General features: G+C 41.7%; 1 protein-coding gene across 4 annotated transcripts in view; it reads left to right on the top strand.

Moving 5' to 3' along the window:
- Positions 1–13711, top strand: part of WDR19 (WD repeat domain 19) — a 51616-nt gene that overhangs the window by 10822 nt on the left and 27083 nt on the right. For all 4 annotated transcript variants that reach the window (XM_084856895.1, XM_084856896.1, XM_084856894.1 and 1 more), the window contains 7 exons: positions 6169–6342; positions 7845–7915; positions 9110–9282; positions 9380–9494; positions 9864–9970; positions 10437–10559; positions 12247–12396. In XM_084856895.1, the coding sequence (XP_084713021.1) occupies positions 6169–6342; positions 7845–7915; positions 9110–9282; positions 9380–9494; positions 9864–9970; positions 10437–10559; positions 12247–12396 (913 nt within the window). The remainder of the gene's footprint in view (positions 1–6168; positions 6343–7844; positions 7916–9109; positions 9283–9379; positions 9495–9863; positions 9971–10436; positions 10560–12246; positions 12397–13711) is intronic.

Below are 13711 nucleotides of genomic sequence, written 5' to 3'. Positions count from 1 at the left end.
AATGCTGATCTTGTGAAAAGAAATGCAATTGACATTCTGCCTCCTCATAATGATACAGTTTAATTTTGAGATAACAACAGTTTTACTTCTATAAGCACTCCCATTTTTCCAGCTTGCTCACAATTTGTGACTTTTCTTTTTTAAAAATAGTTTTTATTCTATTTTTTATCTTTATAAATGAAATAAACAGTACCAACAACCTAATCAGTAACTACAATTTCCCAACAATACAGTATTCTTAGGAGGACACAGCAATAACGAAAGAAAAAAATAAAAAACAGAAGGAGACAGAAGAAGAAAGCATAAACAAATATATAAAAAGTTATTTAAAAGAATTAAATTTAAACTCCAGTACACAAAAACTTCAAATCCCATTCTACTTAAAAATTATACCTATAACATTGGCAATATTACAATTCAATACAGCATAAATAATCAACCTTAAATTTCAATATCATATCATCAGTCTTGTAGCAAGGAAGCAGGCCTACCATTCATTTCCAGTAACCATATATTGCCCTTCAGCTAACATAAATTGTAAAGCTTAACATTTTAACCAGCCAAAAATCTTACTAGCCAATCTCATAATAATGATAATAATAGTAATAAAAAAGGAAGGAGATTAAAAAGTATAAAACCTTACAACAATCACTAATGTATTTTGTACTAGTTATATAAATGAGTGTGCACATTTCTATACACCCTCAAACAGTAAATTTAAGTATAGTATATCATATCCATTTTAAAAAGAAAGGATTTAAAGACAGAGAGAAAGAAAAGAAAAAGAAAAAAATGAGAGAGAAAAAAAAAGGACGGATATATGTATATATATGAGCATTTATCTCTAGCCTAGCCTGAATCTTACAGACTAAACAAAGCCAGTTAACAAAATATGTTTGTAGATTCAAGTTCATGGGGCTGGAACAGAAATCTCATTCGATTTTCCATTTAGCCACTCCTCTGCCATTTCATGATTTAGAAACAACTTCATGATTTAGAAACAACTTCATCATGATTTAGAAACAACTTTATCCTTCTGAGTGGCTGTGAGCTCACCAGGTGCTTCTGAGAGCTCCAACTGAATTGGGGGGGTGTGGCCTGAGTACTCCCAGCAGCTGAGTGGGCGGGAAGCTTCAGTCTGTTTCCCACCTCCCAGCTGAGCAGAGCAGAGCAGAGCAAGCTGGTCCAGGGACTACAGAAGCAAGCAAGCAAGCTCCCAGAGAGTGAGTGACCACAGTGAGCGAACAGGGGGAGCAAACAGGAGTTGGCCAGGGGAGTTCAGCAGAGGAGGTCAAGGGGGAGGCCCCTAACATTTTATTTTATTTTTTAACTATCTTTTTTCATTTATTTGTCTTGTAACACACACTTCCACACCAGTGGGACTCTGCTTTTAACCTCTGCTGAGTAGAGGAGCAGGCACAGGCTAGTCTAGAACAATCACAAAGCTAGACACAAAAAGGGAAAAGAGGCAATGGAAGGATAGGACTCTCCAGTGATGGTGACCTGCAAGGTGTGTGCAATGTTTGTTTTCTTGCCTGAGAACAACATGGCCTACACCTGCAACAAGTGCAAGTTGATCACGCTGCTGGAAGAAAAAGTAAGTGGACTGGAGTGGTGACTGTCGACCCTCCGGGGAATAAGAGAACATGAAGAATTCTTGGACAGAATGGGGGAACTACAGCAGCAGAGGGAAGACCAGAAGCTTGAAGAGCAACAGCAAGATGAGACAGTGGGAAATGCTGAGGTGAAGAAAAATGGAGGACAGGATACTCCTTGGAAAAGGGTGACAGTTAGGAGAAGAAGAACTAGACGCCTCTCTGCACCAGTGGAAGCAGTGGAGCTGTGGAACTGATTCCAGGTACTTGCGGATGAGACTGGAGGACAGCCTGCAGAGGAAGGGGAACCTACATGAGAGTGAGCAAGAGGCTGAAGGTCAGTCAAACAGAGGCGATGAAACCCAGGCCTACAACAGGAAGAAGAGAAGAGTGGTAGTAGTGGGAGACTCCTTGCTGCGTGGGATCGAGACCCAAGTATGTCGCGAAGACCCGTGGACTCGCCAGGTATGTTGTCTCCCGGGAGGATGGATTAGAGACGTGACTGAAAGGTTGCCTGCACTCATAAAGCCCACTGACAGGTATCCCTTTCTTCTCATCCATGTGGGAACAAATGATACCACCAAGCGGAGCTACGAAGATATCATGTCAGATTTTGAAGCTTTGGGAAGGAAACTCGAGAACTTTGGGGCCCATATAGTTTTCTCATCCATACTTCCAGTAGTTAGAAGAGGGATAGAAAGGGAATGAAAAATACTCTGGGTGAATGACTGGCTACGAAGGTGGTGCCTACGAGAGAGATTTGGATTCTGGGACCACGGGCTATACTTCCTCGAAGATGGGCTGTTGGCAAGGGACGGGTTGCACCTCACAAAGGCTGGGAAGAATGTGTTTGGCCACAGCATGAAGAACTTCATCAGGAGGGCTTTAAACTGAATCCTATGGGGAAGGGAGATGTAATGTTGGGGGTAACAATGGACGTAGGCACATGCACTGCAACGGAGATAACAGCTCTGATAGCGCCCAATAATACTCTTCAGGCACATGTAGGAAGAAAGCCAGACTATGAAGCACATGGTCTTTGATGTCTATATACTAATGCCTACAGTATGGGAAACAAACAGAACAAACTTGCAAAACATGGCCCCTCCAGGAAATTCCTGACTTGTGTGGCGGATAACTTCCTCCTACAGAAAGTAGAGGAAGGAACTAGAGTATCGGCTATCCTTGACTTGATCCTAACCAACAGAGATGACTTAGTGGATAAAGTAGCAGTTACAGGAACTCTGGGGGAAAGCGACCATGTTGTACTTGAGTACTTGGTTCTAAGGGAAGCAAAAGCCGAGTATAGTCAAACGCGTACCCTGGATTTTAGGAAAGCTGATTTTAATAAACTCAGAACAAGGAGTCCAAGATGGGTGGGAGCTTTTAAAAAAGGAAATTCTCAAGGCACAATTACAAACCATTCCAACAAGAAGAAAAGGTGGAAGACAACAGAAGACGCCAATGTGGCTTCACAAAAAGCTTAGAGATGACCTGAAAACAAAAAAGGACACATATAGGAAGTGGAAAGAAGGCCAAGTAACAAAGGAAGAGTACAGGCAGGTAGCACAGAATTTCAGGGATGGTGTCAGGAAGGCTAAAGCTGAGAACGAGCTGAGGTTAGCGAGGGATGCAAAAAACAACAAAAAGGCTTTCTTCAGCTACGTGCATAGTAAAAGGCAGAGGAAAGAAATGGTGGTTCAGCTATTAAATAAGGATGGCAAAATGATAACAGATGACAAAGAAAAGGCAGAGGTGCTCAGTTCCTACTTTGGCTCAGCCTTCTCCCAAAAGAGGGTCTATGACCCCCCTGGCAAAGGCGAAGTACAGGCTGAAGGGGCAGGATTGCAGCTTGAGATGGATAGGCATATGGTCAAGGAACACCTAATTACTTTGAATGAGTTCAAACCTCCAGGGCCAGATGAACTGCATCCTAGAGTCATAAAGGAACTGGCAGAAGAACTCTCAGAACCGCTGTCTATTCTCTTTGAGAAATCATGGAGGACGGGTGAAGTGCCAGATGACTGGAGGAGGGCTAATGTTGTCCCTATCTTCAAAAAGGGTAAAAAGGAGGAACCTGGGAACTACAGACCAGTCAGTCTGACATTAATCCCTGGGAAAATTCTGGAGCAGATGATAAAGCAATCCATCTGGAAGCGCCTTGAAAACAATGCAGTGATTATTCGAAGCCAACATGGATTTGTCAAGAACAAGTCCTGCCAGACGAATCTGATCTCATTTTTTGATCAAGTAACCTCCCTTGTGGACCGTGGGAATGCTGTAGACATCATATACCTCAACTTCAGCAAAGCTTTCGACAAAGTGCCCCATCATATCCTGATGAGCAAACTAGCTCAAAGTGGGCTAGATGAAACAACGATCCGGTGGATCCACAGTTGGCTACAGAATCGGACTCAAAGAGTGCTTATCAATGGGATCTTCTCAAACTGGGGAGAGGTAACGAATGGGGTACCGCAGGGCTCAGTCCTGGGCCCAGTGCTCTTCAACATTTGTATTAATGACTTGGAGGCGGTGGTGCAGGGAATGCTGATCAAATTTGCAGATGACACAAAATTGGGCGGGATAGCTAATACTTTGGAAGACAGAAACAAAATTCAAAGTGATCTGGATAGACTGGAGCGCTGGGCAGAAAACAACAGAACGACGTTTAATAGGGATAAATGCCAAGTTCTGCATCTAGGAAAAAGAAACCAAATGCACAGTTACAAGATGGGGGATACATGGCTCAACAACACTACAAGCGAGAAGGATCTTGGAATTGTTGTCAATCACAAGCTGAATATGAGCCAACAATGTGATGTGGCTGCAAAAAAGGCAGATGCTATTTTGGGCTGCATTAATAGAAGCATCGCTTCCAAATCCCGGGAAGTACTAGTTCCCCTCTACTCAGCACTGGTGAGGCCTCATCTGGAGTACTGTGTCCAGTTCTGGGCACCACAATTTAAGAAGGACGCAGACAGACTGGAGAGGGTTCAGAGGAGGGCAGCAAAGATGATTAGGGGACTGGAAACAAAGCCCTATGAAGAGAGACTGAAAGAACTGGGCATGTTTAGCCTTGAGAAGAGAAGACTGAGGGGAGATATGATAGCGCTCTTCAAGTACTTGAAAGGTTGTCACAGAGAGGAAGGCCAGGATCTCTTCTTGATCATCCCAGAGTGCAGGACACGGAATAATGGGCTCAAGTTACGGGAAGCCAGATTCCGTCTGAACATCAGGAAAAACTTCCTGACTGTTAGAACAATACAACAATGGAACCAATTCCCTAGGGAGGTGGTGGGCTCTCCCACACTAGAGGCATTCAAGACGACATTGGACAGCCATCTGTCAGGGATGCTCTGACCTGGATTCCTGCATTGAGCAGGGGGTTGGACTCGATGGCCTTGTAGGCCCCTTCCAGCCCTACTATTCTATGATTCTGTGGCCTTCAAAAAAAATGCAAAATGTAGCGGGATATTTTAAGTGATATTGTAAGTTCATTTGTTTTGCCATATTTTTTGCCTTGTCAAATTGCCTTCTTTTCTCAGCAACTTCTTTGGTGTAATCCAGAAATAGCATAATTTTATCTTGTTTCCAAAAAAAATTTCCGCCCTCGCCAAATGCAGGATATAATTTTTTGTGGAGATTCTTGCAAATTGGACTATAATCGTAAAACCAGCCCCTTTGGCATTTGACACACGGAATGCCTGCTCAATATCAAAAGAATAATCAGATGGCACAGGGAGTATCTCATGCAGGAGCTTATCTACAAAAGTAGACAAATTCACATCAGTAGGTAAATCTTTAATGCCAATGATACGTACATTTGCCCTGTGCGCAAAAGCCTCCAGTTGAGAAATTCTGACAGAAAAATTGTTGAAAAAAGCTTGTGACATCTCATTCCCTGCCGCCCGATCTTGCAGCTCGTTAACCTTCGCCTCCATTTTTTGCCAAGAAGTGTTGATTAAATCCACAGCCCCTTGCAGGGCGGTGATGGAATTTTGAATTGTATCCATCCTCTTAGCCTGTTCAGCAAATTGCAAGGACAAAGTTTTTATCAGAGCAAGTAACTCCTCTGTATTTTTGCTTCTCAGAGCCTTTGCCAACGGAGGTATGGGGGGTAGGCAGAGATCCTTTTTTTTGCCTTGATGTAGCCATCCTTCTCTTCAAACAGATCTTGCAGGTCCTCAAATATTGTTGATATTTCTTAATCCATTCGTCAAATATTGCTGGTGTTTCTTAATCCATAAACTACAATGGAGCACATCAGCCCTAATTTCTCCTAATTAAATAGGAGGTTCAAAACAACTTTGAGCGATGATTAAGCTCTGGCAGACTAGCCCCAGAATCTAGCCCCCCTGCTACTAGGCAGAGAGAGCTATTTTTCCAAAACTTCATCCAAATGCTGCTCCTGCCTCCCCTTTTCATTCCAGGGGAGAGATGAAAAGGTTTTCCAACCTTTTAAAAAGCTGTTTGAGATAGCGTCCCATGACAATTTGTTACTTTCTCAGTCCTTATTTCTTTCTGCAGCCATGTTGCCTGAATGCTTTTGGTTATACTAGTCATATCTCCACAGGTATGGTGATAACTACATCATGATTGGTTTCTCGCTTGGCTATTTTGTGGTGATTTCTACACACGTTCAAGAGATTGGTCATGAGATATTTCAGGCTTCTGACCATAAAGATAATCTGACCAGCATTGCAATATCCGAATCGCTAAATAAAGCTGCATCATGTGGAGATAACTGGTGAGTCATAGGCTAATATCCAACACTGTCTACACGCTAACGGGGCCCACCACTCGTGCAAAGGAAGCTAGCAGCAAATCTTGAAGGAGAGAATGAATCAGAAATGCGCAAAATGCTTGTTTCTGGAAAAGACCAGGTCAGGGGAGCTTGCAGAATGGAGCTCCACTGCCTTGTCCCATTCCATAAATAAGCATTTCTGCTTACTAACAGAAACACTAGTTCCTGTTGTGCAAGCGGTGGGTTCTGCAAGCTCAATGGAATGGGTGGGAGCACAGGGGCAGTATTGGATGCTGCTTGTAACGTTTTCATATGAAGACATTAAAATACCAGAGACCACAAAGCAAGTGATAAATACTAATCTTTGATACTGAAAATGCCACCATAGAATATTTTGAGTCTACATTAGGAACTGTAGCCTGATCGAGAGATCTGTTTGCCCTTTAATGCACATAGGGATCCTGTGTGTGTGGATGTGCTGCTGTGTTTATTCCGAAGGAGAGAGTGAATCAATGTACAAAAAGTAATATACACAGGAGACAGGAAAGATTCGTACACACATTGGAGCTCCAGAGTCCGGAACAATTGCTGGATTGGGGCCCATGACCATGACCCCAATTTCCATGGAGCGCTGAGGCACACACTTGAATTCTGTTCAAGAAGGGTCTCACTCTGTTCCCTTCACTGTCAGAGAATCACCATGTCATGCATCAGCTAGCACAGACCTCCTTGTGCTTATAAGTACTTCTGTGTGCTTCATTAAAGGCACAACATACATACTGAACACCCTGCACTGGGACATATCAGAGGGTGGGGATGACACTTGTATTGGTGAAGTCCTCCGTTCTGTACATTCTTGGAATGCTCTGGTTTATGATTCTCATTATTAACAAAATACTTTCAGTTGGTGTCACATATTTCTGTTTTCAATTTGAGTGTTGTCATATTCCTGCCTGAGATGTTTCTGCATTTGGGAAAGGACTGTGCTGTTCTTTCACAAGTAGGTTCTGTGAAATGGTGAGGCAGGGTTGCTTCCTCAAGCTCTGCAAGCTCAATGGAATGGGTGGGAGCACAGGGGCAGTATTGGATGCTGCTTGTAACATTTTCATATGAGGACATTAAAATACCAGATACCACAAAGCAAGTGATAAATACTAATCTTTGACACTGTATGGGTACAGTTTTGATGACTGACTGGAAAGCATCCAACTGTCTTTTCAAGCTCTCTTTAATAGTCATAGGTTTCCTGACTATTTCAAGAGGAACACAACCTTGGTTCCATATTTTACAGTATACTGTAGAAACAGAGCCTATTTAAATATAATATCCAAGCTAAAGACCGTGTTCATTTTTCACAGTGCTAAATGATTGGCTGTAAGGGCTAATTAACTTTATATTCTATCTAGTACATTTAATTTCTAGAATGTAGTTCTCAACAATTTGTTTTCCATAGTTATAAGATTAATATTATGTAGTCCATGATTCTAGGATCTTTTTTATTTCAGCATCAAGATTCATGACCTGTCAGATCTAAATGAAATGTATGCAATACTAAATTTGGAGGATGAAAATAAAGGTATGGCAGCTTCCAAATCTAATTGACAACTTGCCAAATCTTGTAAAGCAGATCTTTATTTAGATTAGCATTTTGTTTATATGAAGAAATATGGTGTAGTGACTAAAGTGTTTGCATTGGAGCAGCAAGACCTGTGTTCAAACCCCTGCTCAGCCACTAAGAGTGGCCTTAAAAGAATTGTTGGCTGCATTCAGACAGTCCTCCAAAGTTCAGAGTACTGGGAATGAGCAGTGGCCAACGTTGGACTTGCATGCCCCCTTTTTCTTCATGAAAGGGGATGAGGTTAGAAGATTCTGCTTTCAGTTGTGTTGTATTTGAATGTGGCAAATTCTGGTTTGCTCAAACTGTCATTTTTTTGAAGACCAGGATCCTTGGGAAGTGGAGATGTTTAATCTCTTCCCCCCAGGTGCAAAGGAAGGGAAGATGGGAGCATGCAAGCCCAAGTATTGCTGCAGCTTGCTCCCAGTCCTGTGAGCAAACTGTGGTTTGGAGGAACTTTGTGAGTGTGTGTGTGTGTGTGTGGATGCATCTGTCTGCATGAGTAAAAGAAAGAGAGAGTAAGTGTGGGGTTACTCTGGCCCTGCCTGCTGCTGGCATGTGGCTCCCAACAGATTTCCCCTGAGGGAATGCAGCCCTCAGGGGAGGAGAAGCCCCCCCCCCCCCCGACTGACCTCCATCATAGGATTGCTGAGAGATAAAAAGAGACGACACCATGTAACCTCCTGCCTTGAGCGTCTTAGAGGAAGGGTAGGATACAAATGCAACTCATTGCTAATGTGATCGTTTTCTTTATATAATTTGTAAATATCCCCAAGACTTAGGGCCAGGGTGGGCTAGCAACTTAAATACATAATTACAAATAAATGTGGACATAACGTTGCCTATGGTATTATGCTAAATTGATGCAGATAGGTTACTCTCTAAGACACAGGTGGGGAACCTGTGGCCCTCCAAATGTTGATGGACTACATCTCCTATCATTCCTAACTATTGGCCGTGTCGCTTGGGGTTGATGGGAATTGTAGTTTAACAACATCTGGAGGGCTATTGGTTTCCCACCCCATTCTAAGATGTGGGAATTTGCAAAAGGCCAGTTTCAGTGATGAAGACTTCACATTATTGTCTTTTAATATCTGTGTTGCTTTTTGGATTTTGAAGACAAAATGGCTTTTTAAAATATCATTGATACTTTAGGTCTAGATCAGCTGTCATGGACAGATGATGGACAATTGCTGGCAGTGTCTACAAAGAGAGGATTTGTCCACGTTTTCTTGACAAAACTTCCCATCCTTGGAGACGCTTACAGTACACGGATTGCATACCTCACCTCGCTTCTTGAAGTTACTGTAGCCAACCACATTGAAAGTGTATGGTACTTAATTCATTTTTAAAGTTTACTGAAGTGTAACATTTTGATTTACTATCAGCAGTCCTCAGCAAAAACAATATGGTTTGTCTTGGCAGGAGCTACCAATTACAGTTTCTGTGGAAGTTGAGCCCAGCTTTGTTGCTGTAGGTCATTATCACTTGGCTGTGGGCATGAATAATCGGGCATGGTTTTATGTTCTTGGAGAGAGCAGTAAGTATATCTCTAGTTCTTTTGTTTGAAACTAGCTTTTCACTGCTGTGTACTTTTTAAACAGTGGTCATTCTATAAAATGTTTGTATGTTTATTGCTTCCCGTCATACCCTTTTGTGTCATAACAGCTAATTCATATTTCTCCTAAGACATTACAGTACTAACAACTTATGTAGAAGAAAAACAAGATGGAGCAATTATTCTTGGGATTGTGAGATAAAGTTGAAGCATTTCATCTTCATGTGGGCCAGATGTCTCTAACCTTCACAATTTGAGTCTGTTTCATATGTTCAGGAGCATTTTAAATGGCTAAAGACACGTTCAAAAGAGAAACATACTCATAACAATTTTGCTTTTAAAATTCTGTAGGTGTAAAAAAGCTCAAGGACATGGAATATCTGGGAACAGTAGCTAGTATGTGCCTTAATTCTGATTATGCTGCTGCACTTTCTGAGGGTAAAGTTCAGTTGCATATGGTAAGTATATTAAGAATTCTCTACTTAGAACCACCTGAACTGCAAGGAAAAAAAATCTGAGCCAAAACCTTTGTTATGCACCATACAATGATAAGCTTAGTTTGAGTCCAAACTAGATAAAAAGTCAAAACTACATTTTCCAAAATAATTTAGCAACACATTGGAGAACAAGAAGAAGCTAAATGCATCAAGGCTTGTGCATTTAGTCTTGCAGAAACAATGGAAGAGCAAAAAGTTTATAGATCATTACATAGTTAACAGAGTTCGTTTGAAAAGGCCTCTTGAGATTCTGGGGTGGCTACTGGTAGATTATAAGTAATTAAAGAAAATTAGGTAATTAAAGAAAAGAAAGGATGTGGCTGAGAAGGGTAGGTATGTGGCTATCTTCCATAATTCCAAATTATGAGTTAATAACATCCTTTATATTATTTCTAATAAGAAACTTCCATTTTCTGTATTATTTTAGATAGAAAGTGAACGCTCAAATACTCAAGAAGAACGGGAGACTAGACTCTTCCCAGATACGGATGATAAAAGTAAAATTTTGTGCCATTCTTTAACTAGTGATTTCCTCATCTATGGTACTGATGTAAGTATGTGTCTCAAACCTCATGTCATCCACTAGGTATCAGATGTTAATTATTTAGATTATCCCTGTCATGCTTTGTGGACATACAATTAGTAACACTGACTGGTCCTACTTAGCATACGATTTGAAGATATAATACAAGTGAGACCCCTGTGGAAGGAAAGGGTAGCTGGGGCAAAGGAAAGAAGAAAATTTTATGTCCCTCCTTCCACCCTCCTGCTGCCTCCATTTGCCCCATCCCCTATTCATCTTCTTCCCTCTCTGCCCTTCTTAGCAGTCTCTCTACAACCAGCATTCACTTTCCTCCTTCCCTTGTCCATCCCTCTTCTTGATTGCTGTCTCTTCTACTTTCTGTGCCAGAACTGGGTTGGGGAAAAGGTAGTGGCTCTCTGTTGAAAGATTCTGCTTGGCTTTCTGTATTTTTCAGAAACCTGGTGCTGTCTTTCAACAGGCAGCCATTTCCTTTCTCCCAGCAAACACCATAGGAAAGTAGAAGAGTGGGAGGGTGTTGTAGCCTTTCTTTCCACTCTTGATCTTTTCAGCAGTAAAGGGGCAGCCCTCCCTTTCACTGCTGAAAGGATAATTAGGATAGGAATTGGGTACCAAAGGTATATGACCTGTGACATGCATCCTTAAAGCCCAAGTTTGACAGGCCCTCCTCAATATCCTTCAGGTCAGGTGTAGGCAACTTTGAAGAGTTTGGGGGCACATTGGTTCCCTGCAACCCATCATGGGACACATGCCCCCTCCTCCGCTGCCAGATGTGGTTGTGTGGCTGGATTACTAGTGGGAGCTGCAAAAATACCAGGGAGGCTGCATGCAGATTGAGGGCTCCATTTTGCTCACCCCTGCTTTAGGTGATGAACATGCGCTTAATCTCCCTTCTGTAATGAAAAGTATCTTTGCAGACAGCTGGAAGATACGGGCTTTAAGAGTGTGTATCCTTGAAGCCCATAGTCCCACCTCCCCCAGGATCCTTTTGACAGCAAAGGTGTAAGTCTTCTTCATTGCTGATAAGATTTATTGTTGTTGCAAAGATTTATTGTTGTTGCAAGGAACCAACAACAGGTCTGCTCAGCCAATATAATTACCCTGCCCTTAAATCCAGAGACTTGCAACCACATGCTACCTATGGTTTGTTCTTGGGTTATATCTCTAGGTTGTTTCTCCTCCAACAACCGAGAGTTCTGGGTTCGAACGACACAGAGAACAACCCAGGGATGCAGTGTCCCTGAGGTGTTTAGCATACTGGAAGCGGGTGCCCACCCCCAGCAATGCACTTAACAAACATGGGTTTGTTTAATCATGCAAACCTGGTCATCATCTATTATCAGTATCCTCCAGCAGCATGAGGGAAGTGTGCCTGTGCATTATTTGCCCAGATCTGATTTGAAAGTGGGTCACTCTGAATCCAGCCCCTCTGTTTCTACAAGGGTAAGGGATCTTTAACATTTTGGTAGGGACCTGTCCTCCCTCCATTTCAGCTCCTGGAGTGTTGGCAGGCAGGCAAACCGATTTACCAATATAAGGAATAATTTTAATGAAGGGTTTGTAGTCATTACTCTGTAGGTTTTCAAGTCTAAAATCGTTGGCTTAGTCAGGTTGTTTAGATAACCAACCAGGTCCAAATACATTTACTTTGTCAGTTTCTACTATTACTATTATGACCCTTTTTGTTGTTTGTTAGACTGGCATTATTCAGTATTTTTACATAGAAGACTGGCAGTATGTGAATGAATATCGGCATTCTGTTGGTGTGAGAAAAATCTTCCCAGATCCCAATGGATCCAGACTAGTTTTGATTGATGACAAAAGTGATGGTTTTGTTTACTGTCCTGTAAGTAATTCAGTTTTGCTTAAAGGCATAATTTGTGGATTGCAATCTACATATTTTCTCTTACTGTCTTTTGCTTTTTTTCTAATTTTATATTCTATCCATCTTCTAAGGAACTTAAGAGAAGTGTACATAGGGTTATCTCATTTTATCTTCAACAACCTATGAAGTAGTTAGGCTGAGAAAATGACTAAAGGTGCAATCCTATGTATTCTTAGAAAAAAGGTCTACAACTCCCAGCATGGCCCAGCCAGCCAGTTGTAGGCCTTTTTCTGTCTAAACACTGGATAGGATTGTACCCTAAGTGACTTGAAGGCCACCAAGCAGACATTTTGAACCCAGGTCTCCCCAGTCCAAGTACAAATGTTATCTATTAAACCATGTTGGCTCTCCCCTGTTGATGTAAATTGTAAAGCTATCATTGACTTTTCATGGAAGCTTGTAAACCAGAATCACACACAGTTTCAACGGCTTTAATTATCATTGGGAATCTTCTCCACTTGTTCACAGGTTATGCTTTTCTGCTTTAAATGTCACCACATACCCTCCAACTACTGTGAGAGAAGGCACTCCCCTATTTGCCTACCCTGGATGCTGATCCATACTGTCCATTGACTAGGCTCAGATACAATTTCATCTTGTCATGGTTGGTAACAGTCTGATAGCACATAATGCCCCTTTGTGCATTATCTACCTGCTGCCATTTCCTTCACAGTCCCTTCCCTGTGGTCTTAAGTAAAACTGATAAGGTAAGGAAACTGAAAAGCCAGTTTCAGTAATGCCTCATCACTTTATTTCAATAATGTGTGTCAGTGCTGGTGTGCAGTCATGATATTTTGAAGGGCAAAAAGACTCACGTGGCATCAGCAAGACTTTGCTCTGACTTGGTCAGTTTCATTGAAAACTAAAGGGTGTGGACACTGAAGGAAATGGCCATACCACAGATGCCCACATTGATAGAAAAAGAGGAGGGATCAAATAAAGGAGCTGTACTTGTTAGTAGTAGCAAACAATTTCCAAATTTGTACAATTCTTTAAATAATTTTGGATGAAGGACTGAAAATGCACTTCAGGTAGAATCTATTTACAGGAGATACAAAATATGTAGGGAGGTTGAAATGCATTTGACTACCATGCAGGAAGGTTGATTTACGACAGCATAAAAACTGGATACAAATGTATTTAAAACTGCATTTCCCACCAACAGTGCAAGAAAGGATCTAAAGCATTTTCTGTGGCATGTCTAAAATGTAGTTTACTTATTCTTTTCTGTGCTTCTTCTAGAAAGTAAAAGAGTTAGCCCATGGGAACAATATAG

Source organism: Heloderma suspectum, chromosome 5, assembly GCF_057233095.1.
Source record: "Heloderma suspectum isolate Gila_16-S chromosome 5, 16-S_ref, whole genome shotgun sequence".
Taxonomy (NCBI): Eukaryota; Metazoa; Chordata; class Lepidosauria; order Squamata; family Helodermatidae; genus Heloderma; species Heloderma suspectum.
Note: the sequence above shows the minus strand (reverse complement) of the source record. Positions and strands in the feature narration are given on the sequence as shown.